General features: G+C 35.1%; 2 protein-coding genes across 6 annotated transcripts; both read left to right on the forward strand.

The window, feature by feature from the left end:
* Nucleotides 1-1,367: 1,367 nt before the first annotated feature.
* LOC121971416 (WD repeat-containing protein PCN-like) lies at nt 1,368-8,815 on the forward strand. Its single transcript, XM_042522679.1, has 11 exons — nt 1,368-1,714; nt 1,789-1,932; nt 4,550-4,862; nt 4,946-5,009; nt 5,190-5,303; nt 5,371-5,527; nt 5,744-5,870; nt 5,981-6,543; nt 6,739-6,920; nt 7,318-7,578; nt 8,181-8,815. The coding sequence occupies exons 1-11, from the start codon at nt 1,547-1,549 to the stop codon at nt 8,479-8,481; spliced, it is 2,394 nt and encodes a 797-aa protein (XP_042378613.1). The 5' UTR covers nt 1,368-1,546; the 3' UTR covers nt 8,482-8,815.
* A 4,151-nt stretch (nt 8,816-12,966) lies between these two features.
* On the forward strand, nt 12,967-17,654 carry LOC121971426. Of its 5 annotated transcripts, none has more exons than XM_042522689.1 (4): nt 12,967-15,796; nt 16,643-16,779; nt 16,994-17,130; nt 17,206-17,654. In XM_042522689.1, the coding sequence occupies exon 1, from the start codon at nt 13,099-13,101 to the stop codon at nt 15,772-15,774; it is 2,676 nt and encodes an 891-aa protein (XP_042378623.1). In that variant the 5' UTR covers nt 12,967-13,098; the 3' UTR covers nt 15,775-15,796; nt 16,643-16,779; nt 16,994-17,130; nt 17,206-17,654. The 5 variants fall into 5 exon arrangements, with proteins under 5 accessions (XP_042378623.1, XP_042378639.1, XP_042378649.1 ...); XM_042522705.1 differs by having other exon boundaries at nt 17,210-17,654; XM_042522715.1 differs by having other exon boundaries at nt 16,672-16,779.
* The last annotated feature ends 289 nt before the right edge of the window (nt 17,655-17,943 follow it).

Here is a 17,943-nt window from a genome sequence, read left to right on the forward strand (position 1 = left end):
AATGAATTGATAAGTTCATGTAATAACAACTATAAAATTACAGTTACTATAATATTATAATAGTTATAGTTCATAGTTGATATAACATGAATGTTATTAAATAATACAAGTCTAGCTATGAAATCGTAGCGGCTATGATATTATATTAGCTACGATTTCGAGTCATTATATTATTATAACAATCATGATTTCATAATTATTATAATATAAATATTATTCAATAAAATAAGTCTATGTTATAAAAATTGTAGTTACTATAATATTATAATAATTATAATTTTATAGTTGTTATAATATAAATATTATTAAATAAGTCAAATCCTCATGAGGATTTAATATATGGGATAGGAAATAATAACGCTGAATATTGTATTTAAAGAGTGTTGTGTGATTTTATAAGGGGATTTTTTTTGGTTAAAAAAATAAAAAACAGGCGTCACCTCGAGGATTCAAGAAAAACAGAAGTGCTCTTTTGATTATTTTTTTTTTAATTTAATTAGAATTACTTTTATTTAATTAAAATTATTCGTACGAACTATTATTATATTAAAGTATTTTTTTTATCAATTTATAAATTTATTAAAATTATTACATTATAAATAAAAAATATTGAGAGACTATTGCATAATATATATTTTATACAAAGTACGGTGGTTTATACTTCATTTTCTTTTGTTTACTACGAAAACACTTTCTTTCGTACTTTGTGAGTTGATTTTACAGTTTGTTTTGTTTACTATTAATTTTAAGAATGTAAATGAGTCAAGCCGCTCGTGAATTATTCGAAGCTCGATTCGATAAAAGCTCGTTTGAATTTGTTTAATGAGGTTTGTTAAAATAAACAAATCAAGCTCAAGCTTTACAATATTCGACTTGTTAGCTCGTGAACGTGTTCATTAAACTTATAAATCAACTTTTAAATAAAAAAAATAATAATTTTGATATTGAATTTATAGATTTTATACTCTACTTATAAAAAACATTGACAAATATATTAAATTTATTTATTAGAATAAAATTATAAATTTTAACCAGAATATTATAATTTTTTAAAAATATATAATTTAGTTTTTAATGAATATTTAAATTTATAATTTAAATTTATTAAGTTCGTTTAGGCTCGATAAAAGCTCGAATAAGCTCGTGAGCCATGAATATATTCGTTAAATAAAGCTTGAGCTCGGCTCGATTATAAACAAGCCAAACTCAAACATCCAAGAATTCGGCTCGGGTCGGCTCGATTACACTCCTAACTAATTTATAATTAGTGGAAATGTTTAGGTTTTTTCGTGTTCGTGACTTAAGTCGCGAAACTAAAAAGATACGCACCCTCGTCGATCATAAAAGGGTTTTCGTCGCCCGCAAAACCTTCTCTCTTGAAACCCTCGGCCGGCGCGTGCCCGATGCCGGTGGGCGACTCTCTCGGCGAAATCTTTGGGTGAGATTGGGGATTCTGATCCACTCAGCTAAGAATAATTCTTAGATTCTTTCGAGGCGATTTTGAGGTTCTTCTGTGCTTGTTTGGGCCCTTGTATCGGAGCAAGCAATGGAGAAGCTCCGGATTCACCGAAGCAGGTCAGTCGAGTGGAAGCCTTCGGCGGTGGTGGCCCTTGCCACCAGTGCAGACGGATCACGGGTTGCAGCGGCACGGGAGGACGGGTCCTTGGAGATTTGGCTCGTCTCCCCTGGCTCCATTGGATGGCATTGCCAGCTCGTATGCTTCATGACCTCTGAGTTAATGAATTGATATGAGTATTACTAGGATCTAATTGTTCACTTTGCTTGAAGACGATGCAAGGAGATCCTAGTTCGAGAGTGTCTTCGCTGTTGTGGTGCCGTCCAAGCCCGAGGAATGCAGGCCTTGGACGTTTGCTGTCTTCTAGCATAGACGGTTCTATATATGAGTGGGATCTCTACTCCTTAAATAAAAAGGTATAATTTTTCTTCTTTCTTGCTATCATTTCCCTTTCTGTTAAAACCAAAACCCTGTTTTTTTCCTGCCATTCTTAGTTGGCCTCTAATTTCTTGCTCCGCATTATACAATAGTCTGGTTTTTAGTGCATTGAATCTTGAATCCAAAATTAGGGTTCTTAAACTCCTCAATTTACGCTTACAAACAATATTACTTCCATTGAAGTGAGGTGTAACAAGTTCATGTAGCTCATAGCGGGAGCTGTACCCGAAATTTAGCTAAACATGCAAATTTTGGTATAAATCAAACAAGAAAACTCGCTGATGAAGGGACTTGTTGTGGTTTTGAAACGGCTTGGGAAAAATAAACACCTAAGAGTTCATTTACACAGAGTAGGGAAGCCAGTGAGAAAGGAGGCAAATGAGGGAAGGGAAAAAATGGGGAAACTAGATGGGAAAAGAGGACCAAAGTTTCATTACATGGGTAAAGGGAAGACGAAGAGGTTGGTGAGGTGGGAACAAAGACATCGACCAAGTAACCCTCTCCCCTTCCCCAGTCAATGCCACTGCCAAGTCAACTCTCCTTGTCATCTGCTATTGTCACTGACCTCCAGACAGATCTCCGTTACCATGTTTATTGATGTCCACCTCAATCTGCCACACTGAGCTTTATACTTGTGCTCGACCTTAGTGTAAGGAGACACAAGCTCGCACAAACACTACAAAGTGACTTGTTTCTTCACCATTCATCCTGTTGCCTCCTCCACTTGATCTTTGCACTGACCTGACCTCTGTTTGCCACTATGTTCATCACTCATCCCAATTACCTGAGTTTGCCACTACATCTGCTTGATTTTGAGGGAAGTGTTTGGGCACAAAAAGCATTCCGCAGAAAGGGCCCTTTCACCATTGCATTTGTGCAGGTAATTTGGAGGAGAGTGTGTTCAAGTGTCTTGCAAACCATGTTCTTCTGCATAATGTATTGTCGCTGCGCGACAAAAATAGACCCCATCTCTCATTCATAATTGTCATTTTTTAAACCCAACCTAGATTTTTGAAGGCCATAGCCACTAAATGTTAGCATCTGGTTGTTGGCAATTTGTCATTAGCAATCTACTAGTTAATGTTGTGATACTGTATTGTTCTTGTGCATGAAAAGTTTGAGTAGTTGCATTTACATCCTTTAACTGAGAATGAAGCAGCTGGTTTAGTTGCTATTGAATCAGAACTAACAAATGAGCCTCATGAAGAAGATAAAATGGGGCATTGTGGGAGTCGAAAGGCACTGGGCATTTAACATTGGCATACAAAACTAATGGTTGCACAAAGAAATGAAAAAAAAAAAACAGAAACATTGTTATTATATGTGATTTGATCTTATAGTCAATGCCAACTTAGAATGTTTTTGAGATATTATGAAGACACAAGCTTCTTGAGTACACACCAGTTTGCGGTCATGGATGACAATTATGGGTACAACGCACATTTATGTTCTCTTTAATTCTCCAAAGGACTCCTAAACGTACAGTAGCAATGAAAACAAAGAAAAACACCTAACTCATGTTAACACATTTTCAATAATGAGGGTCATGCCTCAGCACTATCAGCCCATGCTGTAACCTCTTTCCATATACTCCTGGATCAACACATGAATAAAAAATCAAACTATCAAAATTTACAAAATTCAAAATGTTATTTCAATTGTTTTTCTTAATGGATGTTTATTTCCTTTTTTTTCATTTTTTATTGTTTCTCGTAACTTAATTTTCTCATATTTGTCAACTGTTTTCCTGACATGTAATCCAGACACCAAAGTGTTTGCACTGTTAACTATTGATAAATCCTTCAAGGTTATTCAAAGTTCTCATATGTTATCCATATACATTTAATGATATGTTCTAAAAACATGGGTTATCTCCTCTTCATATTTAGATCTAGATGCAATTTTCCAGAAACTTCAAATTTCTTTTTGTTTCGATATCACTTTTCTTAATTCTCCTTCCATTTACAGTCTTCTTTATGTTTCTCTTAGATTTTTGTTGTCTTGATATATCTGCTATAGAGATTGGAGTCGATAGTGACGATTGAGACAACAATGATTTTCCTAATATTGCAAGCATTTGATGTTGAAATTTTTTATTGACATTTCATTTCAAATTTCAATGAAAATAATTTGCACATTATCATCAATATAAAATATTAACCTATATATATTTGTTATCAAAGTCAACCCATTCTAGTGGGATAAAGCTTGTTGTTGTTGTATATATTTGTTATCAATCAATATCAACTTACTCTATTAATAATGCTCTTAAATAGAAAATTATGTTATTTTATGTGTTTTAGCCTTTTAGGATCTAACAAATGTTCAAAGGCATTTTTTAAACCTATTTTGTATTTTTTGTTTAAGCTTTACAATTCATGATTCAATAACCATTCAAAAATACATGTACACAATTCCTGGAGCGAACCTCACCTACAGCTTGTTTATAATCATTAAGAGGAATAATTTCATATTTTATATACTATACTTGATTTTGTTTATTGTGATACTGTCTTGGATTAACAAAAATCAGTATCTGATAGTAACAAAATTTCCCCAAATACTAAGATTACCTTGTCCACATGTTTCCTACAGGTTGTGTTAGATTCAGTTGGAGTGTCTATCTGGCAGATGGCTTTAGAACCTTCTGATGATTCAATGCATACAGATAAAACCAACAATGAGCCTGTTTCAAATGGCCACTCAAATCATCACGTTCAAAGTGATTCTGAATCTAGTTTTAGTGATAATGAAGGCAACAGTGATAGTGATGGTGAATTCCATGCAATGACCACTCTGACTGCTAGTCAACGTTTAGCTGTTGCTTGTGACGATGGTTGCATACGCATGTATCATGTCTTTGATAAGGATGAATTGACTTATAATAGATCTTTTCCAAGAGTTAGCGGTTAGATTCAGAACCCTTCACTCTGTTTTTTAAGTCCTTTTTCCTTCTTTTGTCACTCCAAACGTTTCCAACTAATGTTACAGGACGCATTTTAAGTCTTGCATGGAGCCATGATGCAAGGTTGATATTTTCAGGAAGCAGTGATGGGTATGTTTTTATTAGTTGCATCATGAGATATCATGGCAAATATTACTCATTATTCTTTGTTTTGTCACCAAAGACAAATTGATTGTTCGTCATAGCTGCATCTTTCCAAGTCTTCTCATGCATGCATTTTAAAATTAAATATGCTGTATCTTCACATCTGTCAATTGTTGATACACGCAGTTTAATAAGATGTTGGTCTGTTGCATCTTTCCAAGAAAATTATCGCATTACAGTTGGTCTTGGAGGATTGGGCAGTGGACATGAACTTTGTATATGGTCCTTGATCTTCTTAAGGTGACATCTGTTGATGTTAATTCTTGCTTCATATCTATCCTTATTGTTGAACAAACTACTATTTCAGATGTGGCACACTGGTCAGTGGAGATAGTAGTGGAAGTGTTCAGTTTTGGGACAGTCAACATGGGACACTTCTACAAGCCCACACTTATCACAAGGGTGATGCGAAAGCTTTAACAGCCAGTCAAGACGATGTGTTTTCTGCTGGTTCAGATGGACAGGTGCTTAGTTCCTAGATCTTTCTAAAATTGAATCCAGTTGTTCTACAATGCAAGTACACCAATTTTGTCAGAGTAATAAAGTAATTATTGAACTATTTTACTTGTGCTATTACAGTTGAAATTTTTTAAGTTGAATCCTATATCGAGGAATGGTCTAGATGATAACTCCCTGTTTTCTGAAACCATGTATTCTAAAATGTATCCTAATGATTTCAGGTTGTTTTGTATAAGCTTTCTAAGCTCACTGGAGAACAAATGGTGAAATGGATCTATGTTGGATATGTAAGAGCTCACACTCATGATGTAACAGCCTTAGCAATGGCAAAGCCAATTAGAAGAGAAGGTTTGTTCATAGAAACCACTAATGGTGCTCGGTTTTTCCAAGTTTCTGACTCTTTGAAAGTTGTATTTTTCAACTTTTGGACTTATACATGACTACAATCTCTCTGCTAGATCTATTCCATGATAAAAAGACACGCAAGATTCGCCGTCAGGAAAAACCCATAAATTTTAGTTATCACAAATGGGCACGTTCAGGAGTTCCCATGCTCATTTCTGGTGGTGATGATGCTAAGTTATTCGCATACTCTGCAAAGGAGTTCACCCAATTTTCACCTCATGATATGTGCCCTGCACCCCAACGTCCATTACTCAAGTTGGCAAGTACTACAATAAACTGTGGGGTGCCAGTGATGCTTTTTCAATCCTCTGACTATTTGGATGTCTTGGATGTGAAGATAGATGGTAAATTGGTGGTTACACAACTTCTTGCTCGGGTCAAAAGCAAAGGTTCTAGAAAAATAATTTGTAGTGCTATATCTGGTTCGGGAATGCTCTTTGCATACTCCAATCAAGTGAAGCCCTTCTTATTTGAACTAAAGAAGCCTAAAGCTCAGAAAACTAAGTGGATGATTGAAAAAATACAACTTCCAAATAAACTGCCTTATGCACATTCTTTGCTCCTTAGTGCAGATTCCTCGTGTTTGATGCTAGCCGGTCATGATAGAAAAATATATGTAAGTTTCATACTGTTCTCATTTTTAATCAGGATTAGGGTAATTTAATTACTTCGCTAGGAAAATTGTTGAATTATTATCTTAATTGCTCTGTGGTGCTTCCATTTATTCTCAATGCTTTATGCTGATTTTACATGTTAGCTCCTATTTTGCATGCTTTTGACTGTTTGTGTTGGTTCTTTTTTGTGAGGACAGATTGTGGACATAAAAAAATCTGAGATAGTGCAGACTTTTGTTCCTCAGAGGAAGTTAGATCGTATGAATGTTGTAGCTAACGAGCCTCCTATAACACAAATGTTTACCAGTGTGGATGGACAGTGGTTAGCTGCTATTAATTCCTTCGGTGACATTTATATATTCGATTTGGAGATAAAAAGGTGAGTTGATGATAGCTATGACTTTACTACTCACTAATCTGTGTCCATTTAGTGGTATATGCTCATCATCTTATTGTGTATGATTTTTTGGTGAAATATTAGCAAGGACTAGAAAATAAATTTTGTATCTGCGTTATTTTGAACAATCAGTTATGTCATTTATGTTCCATGGAGCGTTCAAGTGGTTATATTTTCAAATTGATTAAAATACCAATGATCCTTGTATGTTTCTTCTGGACTATTGTCTATGCCTACACAATAAATTTTGTCTGGAGGTTTTGCTCAATGACAATACTATTTTTTTAGACACCTTTTCTTGTAGAAAAGCATCATGTGCTCCCATTATGCATATCTTGGTTTCTTCAATGATAAGATTCTTGTTCAAATTATTTGGCAGACAACATTGGTTCGTGTCCAGGTTGAATGATGCTTCTGTCACTGCTGGTGGCTTTCCTCCTAAGAACAGCAACACTTTTGTTGTCACGACAGCTTCTAATGAAATCTTTGAGTTGGATTTGAAAGCCAAAAATCTGGGGGAATGGTCAAAGCACCATAGTGCCCATCTTCCTCGTGCATTTCAAGAATTTCCAGGGGAAATTATTGGTCTATCCTTTCTACCTTTCTCCTCATCAACTTCAGCCATCGTGTACAGTGCAAGGTATGACTATTCAAAATCTCATACGTTTTCTAACTCTGCTTAATATTTCGATTTATGCATAATTGCATGATTTGTGAGTATAATGTTATCTAAGCACCGCATCTGGAGGGTCTTTGTGAATGCCTATTCTTAGTTATTTGTAACTATATATTCCCCTCTCTTTGCCTGAGTGACATGTTTTCTTTATCTTGGTTGGAATGACAGCATCATTTTACTTTTTGATTGTTGCTTTTATGACAAATGCAACTCGTAGATGTTCTTACATCTTCTATCCTTTCAGGATTTCTTAAATGGCCGGTTTCATATAATTTAGTTAGAATTCAAGTACATTTGTGAGGGTTCTGACTGCAAAGTGGATGTCGACTAGATCTATTTGCTTGTTCCGGTAAAGGGAAGCTAGTTCTGAGAGATCAAGATGCAGTGCTTGCAAGAATGTTGTCTAGCCTGACTAATTTTCAGATTCCTCCTAAGATTTTAGCATTTGTTAATTTCATCATTGTTTTCTAGGGATTACTCTTTGTGAAAACAATAGAGAATGTCTTTTCCTATTCTAAACTGAAAGTACAATTTCTCAGCTCTGGTCTTTTCTTTTATTCATGCAGGGCAATGTGCCTGATTAACTTTGCGATACCAGCTGATCAAGATATGGAATTCCAGAATGGGTCTGATCAACCACTAGTGAATCACGATTGTAAAAACTCCAACGGGGCAATGCAAAAGCGGAAATTTCAGGATCATGAATCCAGAACCAACGGAAATGACTTTGACCTTTTTGTATTCAAAGATCCCACCCTATTTGTTAGTCACTTCTCAGAAAATTCCATTTTGATAGTAGAGAAACAGTGGAAGGAAGTTGTCAGAAACTTTGAAGCTCCAGTTCATAGACATATTTTTGGAACTTAAACGTAATACATTTGTCGAAGAATGTTGCAGAAGCGAATTAGACTTGCAATGACCGAGACTTGTTCAAAAGCTAAGCCAGGCCAGGCCAGACTTCCATAGAGAATGTAACATGAAAAGTTCGATGAAATGGTTAATGATTGGATTTTCCTAGAATGAGGGTACTAAGGAATTGGTTTTTAGTTTTATGTGGAATCATCAAGCTAATTAGGTCAACTAACTAGTTAGCTGGTGCTCAAAAGAGAAATGTTTGTTCTATGACAATAAACTTACAATATTGAACTGTACCTTTTCAAGATTGATTACTATCAACATTATCAGTATTTTTATCTTTTAATTATTTTATGAACCATATTGATTGACTTAAGAGGTTTCTTGTATTTGTAGCATTGAGTTGTTGCTGACCTCTAAAGAATTTCGGATTGCTAGATGATGCTAAATCTGTTACGGTTGTGTTCATTGCTGAGATGATTTAGTTTGTTAGATGTGACCTAGCTTGGATCGAATGAGTACGATTTAGACCGTAAATTGGTGGCAAAAGGTGAATACGCTCGCCCCCAGTATCTCCGTCAACTCGTCCCAGGGTGAACATGGAAGAGGTAAATCACGGGCGGCTACTAGCCTTTGGAATAGTGATTAGTACATAAGGGAGATATTTATCTCGGCAAAGTCGAGATTCGAACTCAAGACTTCATTGATGATAATACCTCATGTGCTAACCATTAGATCCATCCGAAGGGACACAATTTAGATCGTAAATGAACTAAACATTTGTGTTTATATTCAGTTAATATATATAAGGATAATTGATTGAATAAATTAGAATAATTTATTAAATTAAATAAATAAAGTTGAATATATATAACTTATTAATAATATTTATAAATAAAGTTTGTAGATCATATCTATCGATAATTTTTTTATTAAATTTATAAATAGATAAAACAAAATTAAAACGACAAACGTTTAACAACATCTAAATAAATTAAACTAAACTAATAAAAAAGAAACAAAATTAAACTTAATTAATTATTTTAATGGTTTAATTTATTTTAAACTCAATTTTATCTTATTAAATAAATTTGAATAATATAAAATTTGAGTCATCTAGGTATATTATATATTTACAAATATTTTTATTAAATTAAATATTTATTATTTACTACTTAAATAACTAATTAAATATCTATGTTTACATAAAAAAATTAAAATAATAAATTATATATTAAATCCATATCAATAAGTGATGACCATTAGTAATATGTGTGCTTATGTTGGATGGACTTCCGGTTAAATCGGATTTGAACCGAATCAACTTGATTCGATCGTTTAGGAATAGGAGCGAGAAAAGTTCAATTTTATTGAACAAATCATCTGAATTTAAAATTTTGATTCGGTTTTTTTTTAAAAATTTTATTTTTTTTTTCTAAAAAAATTGATTAATTCGATTTGGATTGAAATTTGAAATTTCTTATAGATAAACCAAATAGACGGAATGAAATAAAATTTTGGATCGTTCATATCTTAATTTTTATTAAATTGAATTAATTAGAAAATTTTAATTAATTCAATTTTCCATATAGATATTTTATTGGTTCAGTTCAATTTTTCTTAAAATTTGATTTCGAAACAAAAAATTAATTCAGTTTTATTTGACAAATACTCCCAAGAAAATTATTTACCTGACAAGCAGTATCGAACATATGACATGATAATTAAGATTTAGATGGGTAACTTAAACGCTTTTCCCTCGCGGCCGATCCTAGGGTGATAAAAATAATTTAAAAAAAAATGATTAATTAAGTTAGGGAACGTCTAGCCTGGGATGACCGGTTCGTTCCATAAAAGTTTTTCATCGACTACCAGGATAAATCGGGAAGCGTTCACAGTGGGTAATCCAAGAGCCCAACATCCTTTAGTTGTGTGCTCCATTTGGAAGAATTTTTTTTATAAATTTGTCATAGATAGGGTTCGAACCGTGGATACCTAGGTGATAATCTGAATGCCCTACCGTTACACCATAATCTCAGGGGACCCTAGGATGATCAAAATGGATGGCAGGAAGTAGGAGGCAGGACCCATTTTTTTTAAAAAAAATGAAATATTTTTTTTAAGATGCTAACAAAACGTGAAAAAAAATTATAATTTTTTAAAAATAAATACTAATCAAAAGTATAAAAAAAATTAAAAACATATAATTATAAATTTTAAAATATTATCAATTTTCATTTCAAAAAATATTTACAAACACAGACATTTTCTTTCTCCTTAATCAAATTCTTCTTATTTCTATGTATTTTCTAAACATAAATTTAATTTATGTATTATGTTAATAAAATTATTTTTTAGCATCGTATTTTATTTTTTTATTTGAATACAAGAGTTTTTTTTTTCACTCAACCCTTCAAACTCTAAGGCCGACCGTGGTCACCGTCTCTTGCTATCACCTACGCCACCTTGTAGCAGCATCGCTTTCCATCCTCCTTTATAGTCTCCAATGGCCTTCGTAGCTTCCTCTCATGATCTCGGACAAAATAAACTAGAATCATTATCTTCTGCTAGTAGAAAATCTAGATAATTATATCTGAGCATGATCAATTCGTATTTCGTTGGATACTTCACTTCTACGTGTCATTTTAACGACTCATAATCATTGCCGACTTAGATTTTGTGCAAAGTATTATGGTACTTACATTTTACACTCAATTCTTTCAACGGAAGAGTGACTTTATTAAAATATTTAGTACAAATAGAAGATTTTAAAGGAGAAATTTTCTAAACTTCAAAAAGTAATTGCATTAGTATTTTCTTATATTTTAGGTATCGTAGTCCGATTCAAAATTTATTCGATCTCATTATCAATGAATTGAATATTTAAATTCATTAATTTTTTATCCCTTTGAGATCGAGATGATGAACTTGCTCACCCTTGGTCTTCTTGCCCTCGGTCTTCTTTTATTGTAGAAAGAGGAAGTCAAAATTGTATAGTATTAGAGTTGAAAGTGTATAGAGATCACAGAATTAAGAATAAGAGTAGAAAAAATCCATGTGAAAAATCTTAAAAAGAGTTCTCTATTTATAGGACAGGCCTTGGTTCAACCAACTGAGAATTTTTTTGGCATTGGTTCTCTGTTTCTCTTGAGATAATTCTAATGGGATGAAAAGAGCGCCCGCCATCTAAATGTCTTTTCTACATCTTTACCGGGCATTAGCATTGAAGTCGGCAAAGGCCAATTGATACGGGGCCTGGACCAACATTGAAAGAAGGTGCAACTTCTGGATCTCGCTGAAATCTTCATTCAGCAACTAAAACTTCGGGAAAAGTTATCTAGTTAGACCTTTCAGATTACGAAATCCAGCAATTAGTGCCAACTATCTATCCCAACATTATCCCTTGTGCTTTAAATACAACTTTACCGACCCTTCTCGCCTCTGTCGTCTTATACTGTTTAGAGAGTAATTAATACTAAATTGTAATTATTGATAAAAAAAATAATTAAATAATTTTAACAGTAAAAAGAATATAAAAAAGTATATTTCATTCATCCCAACTGTTAGGATCATCGGTTAAGCACCGGTTCTAACAGTTTAATAAATCATCCGTTTGAACTGACAGTTAACTGTCGATCGATAGGTTTTTTTTTATTGAACTGTAATTGACTTGACACCCTGCCAAGTCAGTTAAGTTTTTTGAACTAGAACTGGATCAACAATTACTCGATATGTTGATCCGATTCTGGGTCCAGGCTAGGTCTGGGTCCAGGATCGGGTCTACATAGAGAATGGAATATGAAAAGTTAGATAAGTGAGTACTGATTTGATTTTCCTAAAATAAAGGTATTAAGAAATTGGTTTTTAGTTTTATGTGGAATAATCCAGCTAATTAGGTTAACTGATCAAGTAATTAGTTAGCTAGTGCTAAGATTTTTGGGACGGTACGTAGTTAAGATATGGAGTATTATCATATAAAATTTTGATATCGAAACTCAGTGTGTCTTATTTAAGTATATTTACTTAAATTAAATATTTCTTATTTACTACTTAAATAACTAATTAAATATCTATATTTATATAAACAAAATCAAAATATTAAATTATATATTAAATCCATATAATGACATATATTAAATCCATATAAATCATATATGTGCTGGACTTCTGATTAAATCGGATTTGAATTCTACCTAGTTGGATTGTTTAGAAATAGGAGTTGAACGACCAAATTTAAAATTTTAATTTATTTTTTTTCTAAAAAATTGATTAATTTGATTTAAAATTAATTTTAAAATTTCTTAATCAGTTAAATCAAATCATATATATTGAATGAATCAAAATTTTCGATTCAATTGATTTTTTAATCCTAATTTTTAAATAAAAATTGAATTTTTATTAAACCGAATTAAATTTTTAGATTTTAATTAGAAAAATTCAATTAATTTAATTTTCATCGAATTAATTATTTAAGTTGCAAGAATATCCGGCGGTAACCTAAACGGTTCTACCTCCATCGCCGCCGCCGCCTCTTGCCATCGCCGGCGCGGCGCTCGTGGTGCTGCCGGCGTCGACACTTCGTAGTATCGCTGCTTCATTACGGTCTTCATTTCCCGACAGTGGCGGGCCATGGAATTCTCCGACCACTGGCGGTGCCAACTCCCAATCGATTCCGTCTTCTCCGCCCCTAACCTCATCCCGGGATCTACTGCTCCTGTAGGGTCGCTCCTCTTCTCCCCCACCTCGTCTCCACCCGTCCGCTTCCTTTCCTCCGCTTCTGTCGCCCTTAACTTTCCCCACCCGCTCCCCGCCTCCTCCTTCGTCCACGGGTTGCGCTCCTTCTTCAAATGCTCCGAGAACGAAGCCTTCCTCTCTACCTCCGCCATCGACATCATGGCTACTGAGGCTGCTCTCTCTGCCGCCGAGTCATCAGCCTCCGACTATCTTCCCTTCAACAACCTTGCCGCTCTGCGCTGCCGAGACTGCTCCTTGGTCCTTTTCTTCCCGACCGGTCCGAATGCAAACTTAATTGGTTATGTCGGCCTTTCCTTTCGTGGCCCTCTGTCGCCGGAGCTCAGAACTGACCGGGACGGCGACATCTTTAGGGTAAAGGAAGGCTATAAACACCCCTCTCATCGGATACTGAAGATATTAGTGGCTCCTGTGGCTCCATCTTCCTATTCGACAGAGTTGCCTTCGGTGACCGCTGGAAATCCCCTGGTAGAGGGGCTGTTGATCACGACAAGTATGTACTCAATTAACTGGTTCAGGGTGGAGACTAGAGTTTCAGATTCAGCCGGTGAAAGGCCAAGGCCTCTCGTGGTTCCCCTGTCGACACAGGGGTTTGAGAGTGTTGTTGTGCACGTATGCTGGAACCCACATTTTGTGGCGGAGAGTGCCGCATTGCTAGAAACCGGCGAACTTTGTTGGTTTAATCTGCAGAGCAAGTGTCGTGGCGCCGTGAAACTTTCTTTGGATGGTGATGACTGTTCTGTACGGTGGCTGAGCTGCGAGTTTGGTTGTAAGCCATGGACTGTTATTGTTGCGTGTTCTAAGGCTGTTCTTTTGGTTGATCTGGGATCCAGAAGAGGCACTGGATACGAGCTTTTGGCTAAGATTGAGATGCCAACTTCTCTAAATGTTAGCCCTTTTATGGTCATGAATGAGAGGTTCCTAGCTTTTTGTAAGGCCCCTTACAATGATCTGCACTTTGCTGTTGTGACTGAATGTCGATTGTTCCTGTTTGACGTTAGGAAACCTTTACATCCTCTATTAACGTGGAAGCACGGCCTGGATTATCCAAGCTACATTGCCATGTTTAGGTTGCCAGAGTTGAGGCCATCAAATGAGTTCAAGTGTGCTTTGGAATCTGGTTTTGTCATCTTGATTGGTTCATTTTCACATAATGTGTTCAAGTTTTTTTGCTATGGGCCTAGACTTGCTGAAACTGCTGATAGTCCTTCGCTTTATGCTTGGGATCTTCCTTCCACCCTTGTTTTATCTGATGGTGGCATATCTGGTGATTATTATGTGAGAGAAATTTTCTCAGAGGAGAGTTCTCTATATTCGCTGACACATAAACAGATGGGCAACATGGTTGCTGGTTTTTGCATCATCCCAAGTGACTTATTTGCCACTAATTCAGGCTATGGTGGATTTTCTTTAATCAGACTTAGCTTGACTGGGAAGCTGGAGATGCAGAGATATAATGCATCAACAAAGTTGACTTGCCAGGAAGAAATTGAGTATGAAGGAGAAGATCAGTTTGGAACAAAGGTCACAGTCTCCAGTGAGGGTTGTCAATCTACAATGCCCAACGCATTTAAGTTTTATAGGCTGTGGCATCTTCATCAGTATATGAATGGCAATCTTTTAAATGCTTTGCTTGAGCGTGATACCAATAAACTCACAAATAGCAACCTGTCTTCTTCTGTTCTCCCTATTTCATATTTAGTAAATGAAATTAGCACACCCACCAGTATATTTGAAGTTGCATGCAAGAAGACTTTAAATTCTCTTGGATCAGATCTTTTTTCGTTAACTTTTTCAAAATACTCGGATCTGTTTACAGTTGATAACTGTGGGTCCACGTTTGAGTTCCTAGAAATTCCTCCTTCCTTTCCTGAGAAAAGGTTTCTACCATTCCTTTTTGCTAAACCTTCAAGAAGGGGTGAGAAGTGGTTCGGCAAATCATCCTCTGGGCAGTCTCTTGTTGGTCCATTAATTCCTGTTCCTGTTCTTCTTGCATTGCAGCAGATTGAAAAAGGCATGCCTTTAATGGGCAAAGACGATTCAGGTGATGATTTGCTGGATAATCAGTGTAGAATAGTTTTGAGTGAAGTTTTCCCAGAAATTTCCATTGCTGATACTACAAACGACAATTGTTTCGGTGCCACAGATGATCTGCAAGCTGAGAAGTCTTATTTTGTTTATGAACCACAGACATGTACTAGGTCTACTAATAGAACAAGTATTGAAACAGCTATTCATACAAAACAAGAATTTGCTGAGTTTGATGAAAGGAAGCCGGCCTGCTTGGTGTCCCCTAAAGATGAAATTTTTTCTACATTTCTATGTGGAGTTGCAAACAAAGAGTCTGTTCCTGACTCTAAATATGGAAATGTTAGGGGTGAATTGTTTGATCTAAGTCCAGTGAGGTTGGACTTTGATAGAACCGAAGTAGAACTTAATCCAGCAGAACAGAAAAATTTTAATTGCTTGAGTAGACAGTTCTCAAAATGGAAGGAAAATTACAAGCCATACCAGGATTTCTGTGCTCAGTATCCCAGAAAGCAAGTATCCTAAAAGGTGGTGCTTCAGATAGCAGGTACATAATTCATTTGCTTTCTAATATATGTGATATGAGGTTTAACTGATTTCCTCTTACTAAAGCTTTGATGACAATTTTATATGTTAGGTTAAACGTGTGTTAAATGTAATTCAAAGATGATATTAAATATCTTGAAACATGACCTAATAGTATGATTCATTGAATCTCCTGATTTTTTATTAATTGAAGTAAGCTTGATGTATTATTTAATCATGTTTTCTTGTATGTTTGTCCCGGTTCTTCATGTGGCTTGTACTGTAATGGAGCTAATTATGCCTGAAGAATCTGAGTATCAAGCTTCATATAAACAAGGCAACATATAGAATAATCAAAGAAACATTAATATCAACACTAACAATGATTTAAAGTGCTTCACCGCAACCTTTTACTCTACTCAATCTATGATATCTGTTCTCATTAATTCTTAGCTTACAATTTCACTAGAATTCTTTAGCTCTTGAATTTGAGCATTAGACTACATTTTGTTCTTTGCTCTTTCCACTGTACCAGATGGTGAGCACCGATGATAAAGTCAGCCTTGTGAAGCATCCTTATGACAAATTCAACCACTCCCTTTGTTCTAGCTACGACCAATTAATCAAAAGTTGGTTCTGTCTCGCACTTAAGAGACATGCTCCTCAAGCTTGATAGGGTACAAAAACTTAAGTTATCATTGTAATCCAACACTTTCCACCATATTAGCTGGTTAGCAACTTAGCATCAAGGTTTACTTAATTTCACAATGTCAAGCATCATTATGACAAAAATTCAACTATTATCTAGCTACAATCAACTAACTAAGAAAACTCATTTCTTGTACTGAAGACATGCTTCTCATCTCAGGTTTCATACAGTGTCTAATGAACCTAAAGTTGTGCTTGTAGTTCAACACTCTTTTTGATCGCAAGAGTACAAGGCACAAATACAAAAAAGGAAAAGGAATTAGGATCTTTCATCAGTCACACCATCAGATAATCATGGTAAGAAGTGACTCTGTGCTTGCTATTTTGCCACTAAAGCCAAATTCATTCTTGGTAGTTACAATTACCCTTTGTCTTCGCATGCATGCACTTTAAACTTAAATATGCTGTATCTTCGCGTCTATCTTTTCTTGATCGATACATGCAGTTTGATAGGATCTTGGACTGAGTAATTAAGTAATCATCGTGTCTAATCCAAGGGTGTTTATGACAGCTGAAAAAAGTTATAATGCCTCCGAGTGGTTTCAAGTTGTTCTGAAGAGCAAATGGTGAAATGCGTCTTCATTGGATGTGTAAGAGCTCACACATGCTGTAGCAGCCTTAGCAATGTCGAGGCCAATTCAAGAAAAGGTTTGCTAGATTTTCTTACAATTCGAAAGTTGCGTTTTTCACTCTTTGAACTTATACGCCACTGTGGTCTCTCAGCTAGATCGATTACATGATAAAGATCGATTACACTTTGAGTTCCCATGCACAATTCTTCCAAAGCTCAAGCTTCCACTGGTTACAGCGAAGCATGAGGCTTCGGTGATGTTTCTTTAGTGATGAGCCAGTGGTTTTCGAATCAGCATCGGGTTTAAAATGGGCTTCAATAATCAATGAGATTTCAAACGAGAGCTTGAGGCTACTTTTGCAAAAATTTCGAAGAGGTACCATAATAGGCCATTTTAGAAAACTAGTTCATTTTTTATTTTGATTTTTTTTTAAATAAAGAGATGCTTGAGGTCCCAGATCTGGTTTAAAATTAAGTAATTATTACCCAAAGGAGTAATTGTATGCTTAATCTGTTTTGTCAATATCTTTCTCCAATGTACTGTATCATTTTGATACGCTTAGCTCATTTAATTCATTCATCATGTTCCGTTTGATAGTTTAGATAGTTCATCCAATCTGTTTGATTGCACTAGGTCAAATTGGCTTGACCAATTAGGGTAGCTCAATCAACACTTCGAGCCATATTGGTAAATTATTATTATTTTTTATTTTACTTTTGATAATCTACGTGTTCAGATGTCGTCCACTTTTTGTATGGGATATATTAAGAGTACAATTTTAATGTATGTGTATTTAGAAGTCGATTTTGAAAATATTCATCCCTATTTAAATTTGAATTATCGTCTTCTTATTTGTTCCTTGTATTATCATGGCACTCCTAAGTATTTT

The sequence above is a fragment of the Zingiber officinale genome, chromosome 1B (assembly GCF_018446385.1).
Source record: "Zingiber officinale cultivar Zhangliang chromosome 1B, Zo_v1.1, whole genome shotgun sequence".
Classification (NCBI taxonomy): Eukaryota; Viridiplantae; Streptophyta; class Magnoliopsida; order Zingiberales; family Zingiberaceae; genus Zingiber; species Zingiber officinale.